The following is a 21,035-nucleotide window of genomic DNA, read 5'->3' as shown; positions in this document are numbered from 1 at the left end:
AAATTTACCTACTTTTAGTGGGTTACTGATGTTTTAACATTACCCACACTACCAATTCAATCTAGAATTATCAGCGAATCACATTTTACATGAAATAAGAAATAAAGCAGGGAAACAATTTCTGGTTAAGAAAACCAGGAATTAAATTTTAACCCTTCAAATACTCATTGACTGAATAGGCAACTATATGCTACGACTACTACTAACAGTGCTGAATGATGAACTTCCACCTATTTCATTTTAGAATGCTGCATTTTAACTTTGACTAAACATTAAACAAAATCAAGCCAGCTGTAACAATGATCATAAATGAATGAATAAATAAATAAATGAAATTGAAAATATCCAGAACATACAATTTAGAGAAAACAGAAAAAAACATATTATAGATGATCACTTTAGAATTACTTTGACACATCAAATATTTTCTTAGTGAGACATTGTAAATACACTGATGTTTGCAAAAACAATATAATTTAACATATTTTGGGCCAGATCCTGACCTATTATAAGTATGTGTACCTCCACTGAAATCAGTGAAGCTACACGGATTTACACCAGTGGATTTAAATCACCCGATATATTTTATGTCTTCCATGTTCTAGTTCTGCAATTTATGCAACAGTGTCATTTTATTGATTATTGTAAAACTACAAGGAAGTAGTTTAGTTAAAGCATACCAAAAATCTGCAAAGTGAAAAAGGACATTCATCCTTACTGATAACATCCTTATACTGGACATGCTCGTCATAGTAATCAGAGCTGAAGTATTTGCTTCAGTGTGTGTTTGGATCATGATTTATTCCTGGCCAAACGATAGGATGGGAACAATTAAAACATTTCTTATGCACCCTAACATTTCTTACATTGGGCACCTTTGCTGAACTGTCCACCATGAAACCCAGAACTCTTTCCTGAATAATTAAAGTGAATTCAGAACTCACCAATCTGCATGAACACTGAACAATTCTTTCCCAATATACAGTACCTTACATTTATCAACAGGTTAAAAAGAGATGCATTGGATTTGGGGAAGGTTACATGACTCTGGATCCATCATGCTCCCCACTACCAAAGTGCTCCAGGTGCTGCAAGTCAAGCAGCATGTTGAAAGTCCCCCAGTTTTCTTCCCTGCCTCTGTGGTAGTAGGAGCATCCGGCTGATGCCAACTTGTCTGCCTGCGAAGAACTCATGCCAAGTTTATCCATGGGCAGCACCACAATGGATGCCTACCCCTAACCTAGCATGTAGCTGTTGATTGTTTGGATTACTAGGGGCGCGAGACAATCAGAACAGTCATGTTGATTGTAGAGTCATACATCAATATAATTCATCTCTGGAATAATTAACACAATCTCAAGATGTATTTTATGTGCTACAACTCCAGCTGCTTGGCTGTTAGCTGAGCTTAAACTTAAGAGACGGATACTTGTGTTTGGTAAATTGAGCACTAACGTGGTACTTCGTATTTTTATTTCAAATGATATGTTTTTAGAGCCAGGACAATGAGGAAAATTTGACATTTACAATACAGTGCAGGATCTACCTTTTTCTTGGCTGCTGTTTATACTATGCTCTTGTTTCTCCTAGGACTAAAAATGACTACTGGCCTAATCTCTGATGATAGGCCTATTTTTCTATTAAATGTAATTTGGAACCACCTGTTGCCCAGCCCATGATTACACCCTACCTTTTGGGGTTACCTTGCTTCCCTGTTCTTGATAATACAAGTTCCTCTCCTGAAGGCAAGCTGGAACAATCTGGTTGGAGCTGGCCATAATATATCCCACTAGTCCAAAGGGATGTTCATGCCATGTTAACAAAGCAGGCTTCTTTCACATCCTGCAGCAAGTAGTGATGTAAACACATAGAGCTTGAAATTCCCTTTTAGGAAATTGTACTATAGAGTCTAGTATTCAAATCATCCGATGCTTACACACTAGTCTGGTCTAGCATAGGTGCACAACTCCTCATTGTATGTGCACTTTAGGGAATCTGCACATCTGTATCAAGCCTGCAAAAGTGGGCATGCCCTTTGGTATATATCCATTTGAAAAATCTGGTCTTTAGTTTCAGAATTTAAGTTGGAGGGGGGAGGGAAATATTATTCTCATATATTTAAGTCAGTGCCTTAATTGTAACATAAAAAAACAACACAAAATCCCTATCGTCTGTTCACTCTGTAGCATGGGCTACACTCTGGATTTTCTATGATAAAAGAAGAAAAAGTAGTCTCTAGCCACATGATAGTGTATGCTATAGAGCCTCACTAAACATGATTCCAGAATGTAAAAGGGGAATCGAAAATGTATTGCTGGAAGACTGCTGGTTATAAGGGAACACAAGCACACATAATGAGCTATGGTAGGAAATATCTGAAGTGGCTCACTGTAGGCATTAAAAAGAGGAAATGGCTATATTCTGATGTGCCACCTAAAACTGAATTGTGCTGATAAACGTTACTATCTTGTTTTACAATAAACATCCGTCACAAAGTTCACCAGAATACAGGCAGCATTTCCTTTAAGTCATCACATCATATTCTATTATTTCAATTATATTTATTTTTGGCTGATACCATGAAGCTCATTCATGTCTTTATCTCCTTTTGATTAGACTACTGCAATATTCAGCTTGTTGGGGTTGTTTATTTAAACCAAACAGGATCATGACTAAGCAACTTGAAAGAAGGATAGCATCTTCCATAAGTAAATTCAAACATAGGAACCTAACCTGCAGATTTTGCCTGTGCTACCTCTAAAACTTAGTATTTATTTCAAGATCTTTCAAGAACACTTTTCTTTTCAGAGCCAGGTTCATGAGTAGGTGCCAGATCCATCTAGGTTCTTACAATCCAGAGTCAATTTGTAAATTCCAACTAATACATGGCAAACACAGTGTAACTGGACTTCTTCTACAATACTCCACAACCACAGTTAGTTCTTCACAAAACACTTAGGAGGTTAATTATCTCTGTTTATTCTTTCATACTTCTTAAAATCTTTGGGGCAGCTGGTGTTAATCAGCATTGCTCAATTGAAGTTAATAGAAGTGAATTATTTTACACCAGCTGAGGATCTTGTTTTTCATTTTATTGCTTCTTTTCTTCGTCTATTTTCAGACATGAAGCACTCTGAGAACTTCCTTATGAGATCTGAACAACAAAACAATAGCAATGCTATTCGTTGGGAGCCTCTCCCATCTTTGCTACACAGTGAAAAGGCACATGGAAATCAGTCCCCCAGAGGGCGGAGAAGCAGTATCTTCAACCCTAATGTTCCAAATTCATTAGACAGACACACAAATCATGGGACTGGCTTAAAAATCATGCATTTAAAAAAAATAAAGTTTGGGTTCTTTTTATTTGCCTTGGCTTTTTGAACATTTAAGGGTCACATATTTCTTTGCAACCATAGGACTAGAAACTTCATTAAAACAAAAAACCACGAAAGCTGAGATTCTCACATAAGTGTCAGGACTCCAAGAAGACCACCAAACATCATGAGATTCACAATCAGCTCAGGAGAGATGGCAGCATTAGAGAAGTGAAAGGGGGAAATTCTGGAAAGACAGAATAAGCTCTCTCATGGGAGCAGAGGCACAGATCCCAGGTTATCTTCTTCAAACTCCACTCATTGCTGCTGATACCAGGGACCTATGCTCCTCAATGCAGCATTGAGGCCTTTGGGAAAGCTCCAGGTCCTTATCAGCACTGCCTGATCCTGCTCTTCTTACAAGTAACTGGGACCCTGCTTGTGAAATATAGGCGTTTAAAGGATTTATCTTGCAAGCTACTAAGCAACCCTCAACTCCCACTGAACTAAATTGGAGGTTACTCAGATTCTCACAGCACCAGGCTCAAATGCTGTTATTAGTCCTCAACTCCTGGGAGCAGATCCATGAACTCTCTCATCCTTATTTCAAAATGTTACAACAGGATGCAATTAAACGCAATTAACAAAGGGTTCAAATGGTCATCTGATAAACCCTGGTCCAAACAGGCAGCCTGGAAAGGTCAGGCTGCACAGTACTGATGAGGGAAAAAATAGTATAATTTAAGGACTTTTTTAAAAAGGAAAAATAATAATCCCAGTGTATTAAACTAGAGAAACTTATGTGCTTTCTGTGTTTTATCTTTATTATGTAGAGACATTTCATAGTAAGTTTGCACAATTTTATACTTACAGTCAATAACTAGGCAAGTCTCACAATACCTGAGTGAGTTAGGCAGCTTCCCCGGAACTTAAATCTGAGTTTTACTGCTTTAGTCTTAATAATTCTTTGTTTCATCTACATGACTGACTGTCTTAATAAATATGTCTTGAAGATTATGATTCACACCAATCCACTGACATCTCCTTTTAGAACAATGACACTCTGAAATCCCCAGGAAGAATGCACAGTACAAGCTCAAGGGGCTACAAAGCTCTCAAGAGCTAAATCCTATACAAAGTTCACAGCCAGAGTAAAAATAGGGTGTGTGGGGGACAGAAGCCACGGGATTTATGTGGTTGCAGATCCACCACGTCTACCTCTACTGGAAAAACAGGGGCTCAGACCTCTTGTTGGTCCCCCAAATTCTGCCTCCACCACTGGGTGAAACCAGTCTTAGACCAATTCTGAAACATCTTTGGCCCTCTGTGCTTATGAAGAGAAGGCAAGGTTTGTCCTAGGGTATTAGAGCTCACAAGGCATGTAAGCTCCATACAAGCATCTTTATTTTACAGATGGAGAAACCGAGGCAGGGCATCTTCGTTTAGAAACAATCTCTTTGGTTTTCTCCCTGACTGTTCCTTGGACACCCCATGGACTGTCCTTTAGGTCTGGGCTGCAAGCGTGGCTGTGGTAGACTCTCCAGCTGCTCAGCCTCCATATAGCTTTCCACGTTCCACACAGCAAGTAAAACTCACTTGAGGGTGACCAATTAGACCTCAGAATGGCAATCTATTTCATCTAGGACAGAGAAGGACTAATACTCACTGGCAACCTGGGAGATGCCCTGGGTTAAAGAACCTCTGGAGAAGCTGCTCCAAAACTATCTTACTATAGGGCCATTGCCTGAGCCTGCTATTTTCTATCATAAATCACAGCAAAACCATTTGCTGTTGGTGGGCTGCATGCTGGCCTTGCTGTTCCATCATCCACCCTCAGGATCTCTACCATTTTCCCCCTTCCATACCTCTTTTGCAGAGTGGGTTCAAAGAATCCTGTGGCACCTTACATGATGTGTGACCAGGTGCCATTCTCCACCTGATCTAAAGCAAAGTCCTGTGTAGAGTCACCACTACCTCCCTTCCTGTGGTTTGGTTTTATTCATAGATGCTAAGGCAAGAAGGGACTACTGTGATCATTGAATCTGACCTCCTATATAGCACACACCATAAAAGTTCCCCCAAATTTTTAGAAAAATATCCAGTCTTGATTTAAAAATTGTCAGTGATGGAGAATCCACCACAACCATTGGTAAATTGTTCCAACAATAAATTACTCTCACTGTTAAAAAATTACACCTTACTTCCAGTCTGAATTTGTTTAGCGTCAACGTTCAGCCATTGGTTTGTGTTATACCTTTCTCTACTAGACGGATGAGCCCATTAAATATTTTTGCCCATCGAGGTTCTTATACACTGTAATCAAGACACCCCTTAACCTTCTCTTTGTTAAGCTAAATAGACAGAAGGAGATCAATCTATCACTATAAGGCATGTTTTCTAATCCTTTAATCATTCTCAGGACTTTTCTCTGAACCTTCTCCAATTTATCAAAATCCTTCTTGAATTGTGGGCACCAGAACTGGACACAGTATTCCAGCAGTGTTCACACCAGTGCCAAACACAGAGGTAAAATAATCTCTCTCCTCCTATTCAAGATTCCCATGTTTATGCATCCTAGGATTGCATTAGCTCTTTTGGCCAGAAAGTCATACTGGGAGGTCATGTTCAGCTGATTATCCACCATAACCGCCAAATCTTTTTCAGAGTCGGTGTTTTGCAGGACAAAGTCCCTCATCCTGTAAGTATGACCTATATTTTTTGTTTCTAGATGTATACATTTACATTTAGCCATATTAAAATGCACACTGTTTACTTACACCCAGTTTACCAAGTGACTCAGATTGCTCTGAATCATTATTTACCACTCCACCAATTTTTGTGTCAGTGATGATTTTATGTTTTCTTCCAGGTCATTGATAAAAATGGCAAATAGCCTAGGGACAAGAACCATCCCTGCAGGACCCGACTGGAAACAGACCCCCTCAACGACAATTTCCTGTTTACAGTTAGCTTTTCAGACCAATGAGTAAGCCAGTTTTTAATCCATTTAATGTATGACTAGTTAATTTTATATAATTTGGTTTTTTTTAATCAAACTGTCATGTGGCACCAAATCAAATGCCTTACAGAAGGCAAAGTATATTACATGAACACTATTACCTTTATCAATCAAACCTGTAATCTCATCAAAAAAAATATATCAAGTTAGGGTCAAACAATTTTCCATAAACTCATGTTGATTGTATTTATTACATTACCTTCCTTTATTTCATTATTAATCAAATCCTGTATCAGCCGCTCCATTTTCTTGCCCAGGATCAACGTCAGCCTGACAGGACTATAATTACCAGCGCATACCTTTTATCCTTTTTTTAAAAAATTTGACACATTAGCTTTGTTCCAGTCTTCTGGAACTTCCACAGTTCTCCAAGATTTATTGAAAATCAATATTAATGGTCCAGCTAGCTCCTCAGCTAGTTCTTTTAAAACTCTTGTATGCAAATTATCCGGAACTGCTGATTTAAAAATGTCTAACTTTTGTAAGCTTCTGTTTAACATCCTCCAGAGAAACTGGTGGAATGGAAAGAGTGTTAACACCATATGATGAGACTGCATCATTTGTTTTTCCCCAAATATAGAACAGAAATATGTACTGAATTACCTTTGCCTCTTCTGCATTATTATTGATAATTCTACCATTTCCATCTAGTAATGGACCAATACCCTGTCAGTATTCTTTTTATTCCTAATACATTTTAAAAACTCTTTCTTATTGTCCTTAACCTGCAGGCCAAAGATTTCTCATTGTGTCCCTTGACTTCCCTTATCAAATTATTAGCACAGAAATTAATATCACCACAACATAAAAAAGTCAGCTCAACCTTCTCCCCAGGCAAATTATACTATTAGTAAATTACTAATTAGCCATTCTGTCCACATCAGGAAGACTAACAGATGTGTTTTTGACACACACACACACACAATATTTCTATATATCTAATTGTATATAAAATAATTTTAAGAAAGAGTATTTTACAACTGAATACATACATTTTTGTTCTGTATGTATTCTGTTTGTATAGCACCTAGCAGAATGGGCTCCTGGTCCATGACTAGGGATCCTACATGTTACAGCCATACTGTACTATATATAGATAAGAAAGAAAGAAAGAAAGAAAGAAAGAAAGAATATGGATGGCTATATATATGCACACCCATCCTTTTAAAACTTCACAGATTAAAGACCGTTTCCTTCACAAATAAAAAAATGGTTAAGAGCCGTTATCATTATCAAGACAGTAAATATCATAAAACCATTACATACTATGCCCACACCTTAAATACTGCATGCAGTTCTGTTCTAAAAAAAGATATTAGCACTGGAAAAGGTACAGAGAAGGGCAACAAAAAAAGATTAAGGGTATGGAACAGCTTTCATATGAGGAGAGATTAAAAAGACTGGGACTGTTCAGCTTGGAAAATTGAGGACTAAGGGGAGATATGACAGAGGTTTATAAAATCATGACTGGTGTGGAGAAAATGAATAAACAAGTGTTATTTACCCTTTCACATAGTACAAGTACCAGGGGTCACTCAATTACATTAATAGCAGCAGGTTTAAAACAAACAAAAAGAAGTGCTTCTTCATTCAATGCACAGTCAACCTGTGGAACTTATTGTCAGGGGATGTTGTGAAGGCCAAAAGTCTGATTGGGTTCAAAAAGAATTAGATACATTCATGGAGGATAGGTCCATCAATGTCTATTAGCCAAGATGGCCAGGGATGCAATCCCATGCTCCAGTTGTTCCTATGCCTCTGACTGCCAGATGATGGGACTGGACAACAGGGGATGAATCACTCAGTAATTGTCTTTTCCATTCATTCCCTCTGAAGCATCTGGCACTGGCCACTGTTGGAGGAAAGAATACCGGACTAGATGGTCCATTGCTCTGACCCAGTATGGCCATTCTTATGTTTTTATGTGCAGGAACTGAGTAGGCCATTGGGACTTTGCAATAGGTATTCATTTAATTTTATTCTTTTTACTGTAGTTTAAATACATAACACAGTGGTGAAGAAATCTAATTCATTTAAAAAAAAAAACTATGTGTAAAGGGTCTTCATGGGCCAAATTCTCTGCAAACATGAATGGGTAAAATATTAGACATTATAGGTGACATCAGGTACACCAGCAGAGAATTTAGCCCTAAATATTAGGTATTTATATGGATGAAAATACTATTGGTCATCCTGCTAAGGTCTGATTCAGCCTTCAATATTGTATCCCTTCAATATCCCTTCAACAAGGGAGCACTGGAGGAATTTTTTTTCTCGTTTGTTGGTTGCCAACAATGGATGCGTACCATGTACTAGCATTCATAGTTCAGGTTTTCCTGACTAGATTTCTAGGCTGCCACTCATTACTTTAGTAATGTGCCTTTGCGCTGGCCCCCACTGTGTCATTGCCGTCTATCAGTTGTGCATGCCCCTATCTGCAAAAGAGGATGGGCCGCTCCAAGTTCTACTCTTATCATTGTGGGTACAACACACATCATTAAATAGGAGGAGACAGAGAGTGGATAATACCATAAGCATAGTCTAGTATACTGGCACAATTGCTCAAAATGGTTGGAAACAACTGGCTTGGTTTGACTACTGAAGGATCTCTCTCTAATACTCTGGCCAAAATACAGGACCATAAAACCAATACCGCTGTACTCATTTTACAGTAATTTTTGCACAGAAATCAAGTCTGAAAATACAATACAAAATACAAACCAACTCTTGCCCCCATGAACCCCACCCGCAAACTAAATGAGCTGTTGTCAGGGCTGACAAGTTCTGCCTGCTGTAGGACTTGTGTGTTTTATAGGAAATTTTAGCCAGGGGTGTTATTTTAAGAGAAGAGCAAATGGGGAAACCCCATGGCTTAGCCAATAAAATATGAACTTTAGGTGCAATGAAGTACTCATAAATATAACTCAGAACAAGAGGATTCATTGTTCCTTCTGATCCCTTTTAGCTGATCCTCTGATCTCAGCCTCTCTGTATGCGTCATGGCAGCCCTCATCCTTTAACCTGTGGTTTTTAAAAGCTCGCTACTATGTTATTTATGACTATAGTGTCCATAGCCAGTCTCTGTGCTCCCTACACACACATACTGGGGGAGAAGGGGCTTATTTTGTTTTGCTAGGATGAAAGGATTTGCATCTGGAACTGAATGGTTTGGGGACATTGAAGAAGTTACTTTGCTATAAGGGAGGAATTGGAGGATGAAGTATTCAATTCCCTACTTCCACCTGCATGGCTTAAAGAGCACCTCCTCACTCCCTCTCATTTACATCTCATCCATCTTCATCTTGTGACTTTTCATTCTCCTGTCTCTCTTTTAACACCACCTCCAATCTCAAGAACTTTATTGGCATGTCAAGGTATACAAGTGTCGCCAAAGGGAATACATCACGTTCCATATCAGCGATTCCAATGGGGTCACTCTGTCGAACTGCCCTCATTCATTCTCTCCTTTGTCATCTTTATCTCATTCATTTTTCTTAATGCTTTCTTAAAGCATTATTCTAATTCACTGTCTCGGCAGCAAAATGAAACTGCCATAAAATTAAAGTTCAGTGACCCACCTTCGCTGACAGGGAGGAGGACAAGGAGGAGACAATGGAAAGAGTGTGGGAAATAATCACAAGTCTCGTAGCAGCCAGAGTTCTCCTGAAGCCCCGGGGGAGCCTTTCTTTAGCAGGAGGCTGCAATTGACACTTCTTAAACTGGTCGTCCTCAGCTATGTGGGAATACAAGACTGCACCTCAAATGATTATCAATTTTCTGCTAAACTCAGCCTGTAGGCCCAAGAAAAGCAGCACAAAGGAAGTGTCATGGCTAGAAAGGGGCTGCTCATGTCAGATATCCAGTTACTCAGGCAGTAGGTGGGTGGCAATAGTAAAACTCACAATATCACATTCAGATAAGGCAATAATAGCAGCAGTAAATGTAAAAGACCACATCTGTACCAAGATTGGCCTGTTATCTCAGAATTTCTAGCAAGGCTGGGAGTTAGGAAAGGGGCCAGGGCATGAAAGTCAAGAAGGCATCTCCACCTCCCCACTGGAGACTTGTTACTCCTTGAAGATCCTCCTCAGAGAGTGAGTCCTCACCAGCCTCTCTCTTCCTCTTTTGTAGCTAGTCACTAGGAATTGATGTTTTCTGAGGAAAATATGTATTGTACAATACACACAATCCCTATGTCCCCTCCCCAAGCTGCGTTTAGTTTGGAAAAGCAACACATATTAAAGAAAAAGAAGCAGAACCAGGTCAACCATCCTTCCAATGGGAAAATATTAATATTTTAAATATATATGTATGTACAATTTTAGAGAGAGAGAGAGAGAGATTCTAGATATCCCTTCACCATGCACTTCTGAACATCTGCTAAATCAGTTTCTCTTCAGTTATCTGCAATTTCTTTCAAATCTGTCGGCAAGGGAAGTCAGACAGTTTTATGCTCCAGTTAATGGAGAGCTTGACATATTTTTGGCTGAGTTGCTACAACAATTTACTTGAATGTAAAGTGTTAACTTTGGCAAAGAATTAACTGACAGTTATAAAAATATTATTTTGTTAGATGATATTCATGCAAAACACACAAACCTATCTAGAGGTATGTCTATATAACTCATAACATTCGTGTAACATGAGAAATTTGCAAGGAAATATATAAATATGAAGTGATAAAGCGATATAGTTTTAGGATGCAAAGACGGACAAATATTTCCCTTTTGAAATCCTAACAACTTGCTCTGTCATAATGTAAAAATTGGTTAGCCCTGACTAACAAATGATTAGAGATTGGTAAGTTATTGGTAGTGAATAAGTTATTCAATGAATTGGTCTTTTTGTTCCTGTAACAAATTTGTTCATTTGTTCATTACTCAAAACTGTTTGGGAACTTTAATTTTATATGTTCACATATTCACTTGTTACTCATTGTTTGTGGTGTTTGACTGGACTTCTAAATCACATTAGATTGTTTCCGTTCACTAACTGGATGACTAAAAATTTTATTGTGAAGGGAAATCAAAGGAGATTTCAAGTTGCCAGCATGGCTCTTGTTTGGATAGTATTAGCAAGACTCACTTGCTACAAAGTTTCTTGCAAAACTTTCACTTGTATGAAAATTCACAGAAAACAAAACAAAAAAACCCAGTGATTTTTGTAGTTTCCATTCAACATCGTCATGAAGTTTTTTGCAGTATTTGCCCAACTATACAAATAGTTAAGTTCTGTGGGCTATTTTATTTAATCTTTATTCATTTCTATAATAGCATCTGTCTGTTTAACACAAGATAATAAGAGCACCACTTGCATCACTTTCATTAAGGATGTTTCAATGTTTCCATTAGAAACTTGTATTTTTGTGAGGTAAATACTGTACTACATCCAAAGAAATTCACTCTTAGCTAAAATTAAGCCTACAAGATCAGAAACTGACCACTTTTTTTTTTTAAACCATACAAAAAGTTTGGCCATTCCTAAGTGCTAAATGAATACAGAAGTTAATAGTTTCTGATGCTCTTTGAATTCATATATTAAAACTAGCTCAGTTTCCGCTACTCTTGACATTTTCTTGCTTAGTTTGCTATATCCTTCATTAATGATTGGTTACTTTAGCATGGGAGTTTATAGCAAGTCAATTATTTTGGTTTAAGAAACTAGCTACTGTACAGACACAATGGCTAAATATGGATAGGAGCCCCTGTTTTATTTTATATAACTCAAATAGTAATAAATAGATTTGTAAGTATTTTGAGTATAGACTAAAAACATAGTACAGCCTTAAAATGACTTCAGAAAAGTTGTTTTCTATCATATTTGTAATATAGAATAAACAATAGGCTGTAATGAGTCCATACATGATTCACATTTTACAGAGGGGCGTAAATATGCCTTAAACAAGCAAACTCTCTTTAATTTCAACCTTTGATTCAGTAGCTGACTCCAAAGGGTCTAGTGTGGGGACACTTAATTAAATGTGCAGAATCTAGCCCAAAAACTCCTTATGAAAGAGTAGTTTCTGTTTATGGACATTAGCTGCTTTGTAAAGCTAAATATCACAGTCAGTTCCTTCTTTAAAATAGCATGCAAAGTTCTGGCTGACAAATATAATAATGACCTTCCCATCTGCATTTTTAAAAATTAAAACCATTTTAATGTTAGACAAGAAAATAATAATTGAAAACCAAAGGTTTGATTATTTTTGTATTCCATAATATTACAGTGGCCAAATCTATTCAAACCAAATACAGGAAGACAGAAAACGGAAAAGCTTATTAAACGCAAATATCTGCTTACAGCAAGTTTTACGGATGACTTGTAAAGAAAAGAAAATATATAGATATATTAATAGAAATGTGGAGAAACCCTTAAGCACAGTGGTAGCAGTGCTCATTGTGATGGCATATGGAAAACTTAATCCTTTTACTGGAAATGTTTGAACATAACTGTAAAAATCCTTTCTGTTTCTTTGGTCCGAACTCGACCCAAATTTTCTTTAATTCAATTTTTTTTTTTTTTTTAAGGTTTGGGGTGGGCAAACCCTGACACTTTTTTTTTTTCAGCTAATTCCTTCCTTTGACATAATTCCCACTGGACACAGTGAGCAAGGACTGTATAATTATTATAGGATTTAGCTCTTCCCTGGTGAATACGGTGTCATATATGTCATTTTGGAGATCAGCCAAAAAGAAGATGCCAGAACTCTAAGCTGTAGTCACTCACTTGCAACAGTCTGGGTCAAAATGTAACAGGAAAAAACCACCCATGAACAAAACAAAGAAGCTCTGAAGTTGTAGGTTATATGATCAGATTATTAAAAAAGCTCTGTAGTTTATTTTGGTGAGGTTTTATTCTTTGTCTTCTGGACCAACCCTGTTAACGCTTCTGTTACAATCATCAATATTTATGGTGAGTTGCCAATATGCTCAGCATTGTATAAAACATAGGAGAATACGTAGTCCGTGCCCTGTCTATATCGTTTGAAAAAGAAGGGGTCATAATACTGGTGTAAGCAGCATGTGCTTACAGTTTTAATTTTAGACAAGATAAATACATTAATTTTTTGCTCCTGGTTGCTTGAGGGAACTTCGTATAACTTCAATTCCCTGGGTTGCATTTTTAAAATGTATTTTAAAAGGTGAGAAGTTTAGAACTCCATTCTGACAGGTAGATTTTTATTGAAATTAGCATGTAAGTGCTGTTTTTGTTCTTCAGTAGAAAGTGATTTGTCCTTCACTGATTTTTATTTTCCCCCAGTTTCATTTGTAATTTATTGTGTTTCCCATAAGGATGATTTTATTTTTGTAGCTCATACCTAATAAGACTTCTCCAGCAGGATACTTACACATTTGTTGTTTTACCATATGTGCTTTAAGTAATTATAAATTGGCAATACAATGGTTTAAATTTAAAATGCCAGGATGATTAATCTGCTTTGGAAGCAGTATTGACCATATTACTACTGGCATATAATTAATTAAATACATTTTATCAGTGCAATCTAGGATTACAAAGATTTACTAATTTGATAAATGTTGCTCAATGCTTCAAATCTAAAATGACTTGTGTTCTTTTACTAACAATACCTCAATTTGTATTGATTTTACCGTAGAGTGTTAGCATTAATTTATCAATGCATATTTTCCCCATTATATGTTAACATAGCTTGCTCTCATCTGTCGGGATCTTAAATCATACCAAATGGTTACCTGCTTCAATGACTTATTTAGTCATACGTTATTATGCTAAAACATGGGCTCATTTAATAAAAATGTTAAAGCTAATCTATATTAGTCATCAATATTTATTATGAATGTTACATAGTGAAGCTTGCTATACACCACAATTACACAGAATGCACACTGTGGAAGGGCATTCAAACTGATTTAGGGTTAAGCCTAATTTAGGTTTAAAATACATTTTAATGGCTTATAGATACCAAACAAAACCTGGAATTTATATAGTATTCTTGAGATTTTAATCATGTCTAATTACTGTAACCACTAGAAAACTCTCACTCCAAGTTTTCAGTTAAAAAATGTAAGACAAAGCATATAATGTTATTTTGAAGGTATTTTTTTTAAAAGGAACATGGACCTCAGGCCAGAATGAGAAGCAGAAATATTAAGACACGTAGACAAGATTTGCATTCACCTGAATGGGAGTTTTGCCTGTGTAAGCACTGCAGAATCTGGCCAGTCCAGTCTTGATCCCAATCCTGCAAAGACTTATGCACGTATTTAATATTTCATCCTGTAAGAAGTCCTATTAAAATCATCAGGCTTACTCAAAGGGTCAGATCCTCAGACACTGTAGATGGATGTAGCTCAATTGACTTTAATGGAACTGTACCAATTTACACTAGCTGAGGATGTGACCACAGTGTACTAAGTTAAATACATATGTAAACTTTTGTAGGATTGGATACTTGACTATTGCTTAGGAGATCATAGAGTTTCCTTTTTTTTTTTTTTTTAATATTGGAATTTTAACTTCAAATGCTGTAGAGTACTTTTTCTGAGTTGTATCATGTTGCCAATAATTTTTAAACTAATAAGCAGATAATATAGAAGTATAATATTTAGAAAAACTCTGGAAAGGAACTGACCTTTTAAAAAAATAAGTTTTATTCTGTTCAACTTGTTGACTTCTGGGAACAAAAAATGTAATTAAATTAATTTATTAATTGTATTTGGAGTTGCAGATATATGTTGCTGTTTTTGTAAAAAAAAAGTTTTGAAAATTGAGCACACTAACCTGCCAACTAATTAGTGAGATGTAATTTTATTATTATGGCAACTGAACTCTAGGGTGTCATTTTCCTACAAATTCTGGTAGCTAAGAAGGTTAGTGATTAGAGACATGTTTAATCCTGCTGCAGGTTTTAGTAACCTGGAAGACAAAAAAAGCTTATCACACATTTTAATGTGTATTTCAGAACATGGGCCAATATTTAAAAAGTTACCATAATAACTATTACTCTGGAAAGCAAGAGAGTTTATCACATCTTTTACAGCACTTGTAGAAAACTTTCAGGTTTTCATTTACACTCTTTTGCTACTAAAGTCAAATTAGAAGTTGTATAAATAGTGCTGTCAGCCTTGCAGCATATTCCTTTTTCACTTTTAGAGATTGTAAAAATAGTGAGTAAATTAAATGAATTGTTTGCAACATTCTTAATGAAATTTAAGTTGCCTATTCTAGTTAAGAAATGTGCAATTGATGTTTTGTTTGAATTATGTAATGCTTCATAACTGGTAAACATGTTGCTACTCAAGATCAAATATAATTGGGTTTCATCCATATACCTTAATTAACATACACTTTCAAAAGTCCTGGAACTGTTCTTTTTGACTTGTTTCTGGTATGAAATATTATAAGTATTATTTATGTTATAAATAAACATACAAAAGACCTAACCCAAGTTTCAGGCACCCTGACAAAACACTAAAAATACAATCCTTTTTATAAAATAGAAATAACAAAAAATCAGCAGCAGATGCCACAAAATCCAGCCATCCAGCTGAAAAGATAACAAAAATTTGACATTTACCAACAGAAAAAAATAAACAAAAAAAACCTTCTCTTGTTAGAAACGGTTCGATTCCCCACCCTCTTAACATTCTAGCCTTTAAAATATTAACATCTGATGTTTATTTATGTTTGAGCTTTACATAAAACGGAGGGGGAAAATAACCCACCAATACACATACGTGTTTAATTTTTTTTTTTTTTTTTTTTTAAAAAAAATGGAGCTGGCCTAAGGCTAGCACTTTCATTACATCAATGAAAGAAGGAAAACAGAAGCCAGGCGAGGGGAGTTATAGAAACTGACTTGATATAAACAGTGAGAAAAACCTTTTTCCATGGCCACCTACAATGTAGCTACATTACCATTAGTACAACTTCTATTTTATTAGTAGTACAACTTCTAGGGCCCAATCCTGTTTTGTATATACAGGTTAATCTCCCATTGGGAGATTTGCCTCTGTATAAACTACAGGATCAGGGTGCTAGTTTGTCAAACAGAGCAGAAAAAAATGTTTAGACATACCTAAATTGACAAAGCTCATGACCATGTCGGCATCATTCAGAAAGTTGGTATCACGAAGGCTGGCTAAGGGAGGACTCTGTGTGGTCAGGGGGGTCATGCGAGATAATTGTATTCTCCGTGAGTATCCATTTGGAGATGCGGAGTATCCTTTTCTTACCCCTCTGCTCTCTCCTCCCATTGATTCCCTCAGTGAATACTCCAGTTCCTCAGTATCCTCTTCATTTGTCATGGCATTGTACAGGTCCAGCATGAAGAGGGGTGCAGAAGAAGCCTGCTTTCCAGGTGAAAATGGTCTGGGTCTGTGAGGTAAACCCAAGATAGAGAGAATCTCTCTCTGGATCTCCCTTCTTTCATGGTTCCGCAGCCTCCTGTAAATAAAACTTGAATGGACATGATTGTCTCCCAAGCCTCCCTGTGCATGACCCACTAGAACCCAGCAATTCCAGAGCAAGCCCAGGAAAGCTTTGAGTGCCATTAGGTTCATTGTTGAAAAGAAAAAGAACAAAAATATTTCTCCTGCTTATTCTGAGCTCCTATAAGGTCTGCTTTACCAGTGGCTGAAAAACAAAATTTACCTATTCTTCATGTCAATGTCATCTCTAAACATAACATCTTTGGTGATTCTCCCCTGCCCGCCGTTTAAATATTATGGAATGTGTCAGGTTGCAGTTATTTCTAAGAAAGCTGAAATTCAGACTTCCAATTTTCCACTGTTGTTATCGTTTTTTCTGCATTTATGGAGCAGAAGACCAGTATTTTGTCAGCTGACCTAGGCATTCCTATTAAAAACCTTAGATAACCAGGTCTTTAGTTCAGGGTTGTGTTACCAAGAGCTGATCTTCTGATACACTGTAGTTGCCAGAGTTATCTTCTCTTGTTATTCTGAGATCTTCTCACACCTTGCGCTCTTTCCAAGATAAAGTCCTGAGTCACAGATTTGTCTCGATCTGTACCTTGGTAGTATAATTTATATTTGTCCAGCAGCCTGGTGATAACTTTAACATCTTTTGAATCACCTTAGTATAAACTAATTCTAAAGCATGTACTAATCTAATTCATATGTTTCCCTGAATTTACTTAAAAAAACTTCTGTAAATCCATTCAACCCCAGTCAGTTTCTTAACTGTTATTTCCAACTCTAGCAGGCACAAATATAACAGCTCTCTTCAACAGAGATCTAAAGACTAATGTAAGCACAACCCTGCTGGGAAAGAAGAGGCTTCTCATTGTAATTTGAAACGGGCAAAGCAAAAAAGTCCTTAACCCTTCTGCTGCCAGACAAAGCTTCACCCCCCCAGAACCCCAATGTACAGTAATATATGTAAATTGGCTACATACCTATTTTGACATTTACAAACAGCTTCTAGAAAACCCCAGCTCTATCATTTAACTTTACTTTAACTATACGTCCTAAATTTGTTTATGCTTATAATATAAATCTTTGAGTCTGCAAATTAGAAAATTTGAATATGACACACTCAATCACATGACATATTAAACTAGGATCTCATTCGGAGAAGTGTTTATATTTTAAGATGCTTACGTAAATAGAGATTACCTTTTAAAAAAAAAAACCTGTAGGATAATTTATCAATTAAAGCTCAATTTATTTCTCTGTTTAGCTGAAAATTAACAGAAGGCAATCTAAATTAAAGTCAGCAAGCAATATATTCAAAAGGCACATAGTTAATGGTATAATTATACATTATTGCGAATTACAAATTACAACCTATGTAATCATTTGTTTAAAGTGTATTTTGTATAATAAATGACTGTACTGCATTTCCTAGTAAAAGTCCAAAACTGAGATTTAAACTCATAGCCTGCTACTAATAAACTATTTCTCCAATTTAGTATAACTGGCTAGATAGCTAAACAGTTACTCACAAATGCTTTACTTGAAATTATGGTTCTCGTCTCAATTTTATTAAGGCCTGCACCTTGGATTTTCATATAATTTACACAAAAATCATAGTGTTGTGTATCTCTATTGCTTAAAATTACTTGCAGCCAGTAACCTGCTTCTTAAAATTTGGTTTAAGCATTAGGGAAATTTCCCTTGATGAGGATACAACTGGAGAGTGAAATGGGGGCAAGAAGAAATAGGACCAAAAAAATGAAAAAAGTTACTGAAATGCCGGACATCAAAGGAAAAACAGGTTCCTAAATTGCCTTCAGGCAGCTTTCACTCATGTGACCAGCACCTACTCAGCAGATGATCATAGTTCTCAGTGAACTTACGAGCATTATAGAAATGATATTCTCACCCTAATGAGCCACTCATGAACAATTTCTCTAGTACAGTAGGCACAAACAAGCTTTTCTCATACGTTCTAGTCCATATTCTGCCCTTGGGGCCCAATTCAACTCCCATTAAAGTATATTGCACACTTTCCATTAAATCAAGGACCCATTCAAGGCAACCCCAGGCACCCCCACTGAGTTCAGTAGGGTTTACGGACATTGCCACGGGAAGGATTTATCCTATAATGGGACTGCTACAATTAACACCGAAGTTGATGACAAAATTTTTAGTCCTTTATGGGAGAATGATCAGGACCCTACTGAGGTCTTTTTCCATTTATTTTCCCTCAGCAACCATTTGCTGTGTCCGCTATAAAGTAAATCTCAGTTTGCATTAAAGTTTGAGCTCCCATTTGTCCTATTCACAGGGGCATAATGGTGCCTAGGATGTTATTGTAGACCTGGCCCCATTATCTCTCTCGTAAACTTGCTTATTTCTCTTTTCCTCCAAAATGTCCCCATTTTTCTCTAGAGAGACAATCTTTTATAAGACCAACTTCTGTTGGTGAAAAACACAAGCTTTCAAGTTTACACAGAGCTCTTCTTCTGAGTAAGCACAACAGCTTGTCACTTTCACCAACAGAAGTTGATTCAATATATTCATTCATCTTGTCTAATATCCTGGGACCAACATTGCTACATCATTTTTTCCCCTCTAAGCATTCATAAAAGGTCTTGGACGGATTGCCCTGGAGACTTGAGTGAGACAATGTAGGAAGTTTGTACTGCTGCCTGCTGCCCCTTAGACAAGCTGAAGGCTAAAGTGCCTCAAGCACAAACCCAGTCAGTCAGTCTTTGGTTTCTCTCCTGAGAGTGCCCACTAATGTTCTCAGTGGTGAGGGTGCTTTTTAATTATGTAAATAGCTGTCTGATAGGAATCAGAATAATCATATAAACCACTAATCATACAGCTGATGGTGACAATTTCAGTCACTATCAAACTAAGTCAGAAGCAAACACTTGATCTACATATGAAAGGTTACCTACTCTGAGCCAGCAAGTCCACTTGACTAGAACTTTTAAAGAAAAGCCTTTAATTTTTATCAGAACAAACACAACATCCTTCCATAACAAGTTCATGTTCTACGACAACAGACATTTACCACAGATATCTCACACATGGGGTGCCAGAACCCTTCAGCTCCAAAAATTAAAGGCTCTATTAGTTAGCTAAAGGAAATCTCCTGCAGCAGTTAAGGTAGAAAAGGTCCTTTCCTTATATCTTCTGTAGGTGGATTGGCTAGCAAATGGAGACATCACACACAAATCTAGTATACTGGTGTCTTTTATTGGCAAGTCTTCTTCTTAGTGTATGCACAACATGCCTCAAGTGGCACATGACCAGGATTCATCACCGAATTTGGTCCGCTGGCTGGATTATTAGCTTGCCCGGGCTGGGTACTGACAGGGAGTGCGACGTGAATGCTGATCCATGCCCACCAAGTTTTGACTACTGATGAAACAAGAAGTGATGTTTGGATCTGGATTGGGTTGAGGTGAGGATTCAGGTTCAACATCAAATTAGAGCTAGGATTCATATTTTATGACAACATAATCTTGTGAGCTGTTTGCATGAGATTTCAGTTTAAAAGTAATGGAAACTGTATGAAACCAACTAATTTCATAAGATTTTAGCTGCGTTCAAATCAGAATAGGAAACTAGGCCCCTGGTGGTTTTGTATCTGATCCAGAACCAAAACTGCAGCAGTGTGTTTGAATCCAAAATTCAGATTACTTTGGATTTGAGGTTCCAGTTTTGGCTCTCTCTAAAATCAACAATCCTCATTCTGAAATATAAAGATGCACAGTTTGATCATCTTTCATCCCCAGGGGTTCAACTTGGAATTTACATAGGAGAGCATGTAAGCAATCTCTCTCCAGACCTTGCAAATAGCAACATTAGCATCATCGGTGTGTTCAGATCACACTACAGCTTGGATGACATTAAGAAAAAATAATAAATCCTGGGAATCCCTGTGTTCAGGAAATAGCCATTCACAGATTCAGGATACTTGGCCGTAGCATTTCAACAAGTGAAAATTCTTAACTCTGCGGCGAGTTACTGAAGTCATTGGATATGTCATTGTTTTTACGTGAGGACACTGTTTGGTGCTTAGAAATATAGGCAGCCGGTGGCTGCCAAGAGGAGCACTCTTCTGGATTCTGTATATCACATTGGCTTACAGGAACAGATCATAGCAATGGTTCTCTATAAACAACTGTGTTTTGCCACATATAAAATAGAGGAAATCATGGTCCCTTTCCCACATGTTTAAAATTTATGTCAGACACAGAGAATACAGCTCAGAGCCCAATCATCCTGTCTATTCTATGCATGCAA

The 21,035-nt window shown here is 37.0% G+C and overlaps 1 protein-coding gene across 1 annotated transcript in view; it reads right to left on the bottom strand.

Moving 5' to 3' along the window:
* BMP5 (bone morphogenetic protein 5) overlaps positions 1-17,555 on the bottom strand; it is a 77,666-nt gene extending 60,111 nt beyond the window's left edge. The window contains exon 1 of the mRNA XM_026656290.1: positions 16,391-17,555. Within this exon, the coding sequence (XP_026512075.1) occupies positions 16,391-16,874 (484 nt within the window). The 5' untranslated portion in view covers positions 16,875-17,555. The remainder of the gene's footprint in view (positions 1-16,390) is intronic.
* Positions 17,556-21,035: the final 3,480 nt, after the last annotated feature.

Source organism: Terrapene carolina, unplaced genomic scaffold, assembly GCF_002925995.2.
Source record: "Terrapene carolina triunguis isolate 2854851 unplaced genomic scaffold, T_m_triunguis-2.0 Scaffold42, whole genome shotgun sequence".
Taxonomy (NCBI): Eukaryota; Metazoa; Chordata; order Testudines; family Emydidae; genus Terrapene; species Terrapene triunguis.
This window is presented reverse-complemented; position numbering and strand designations above follow the sequence as displayed.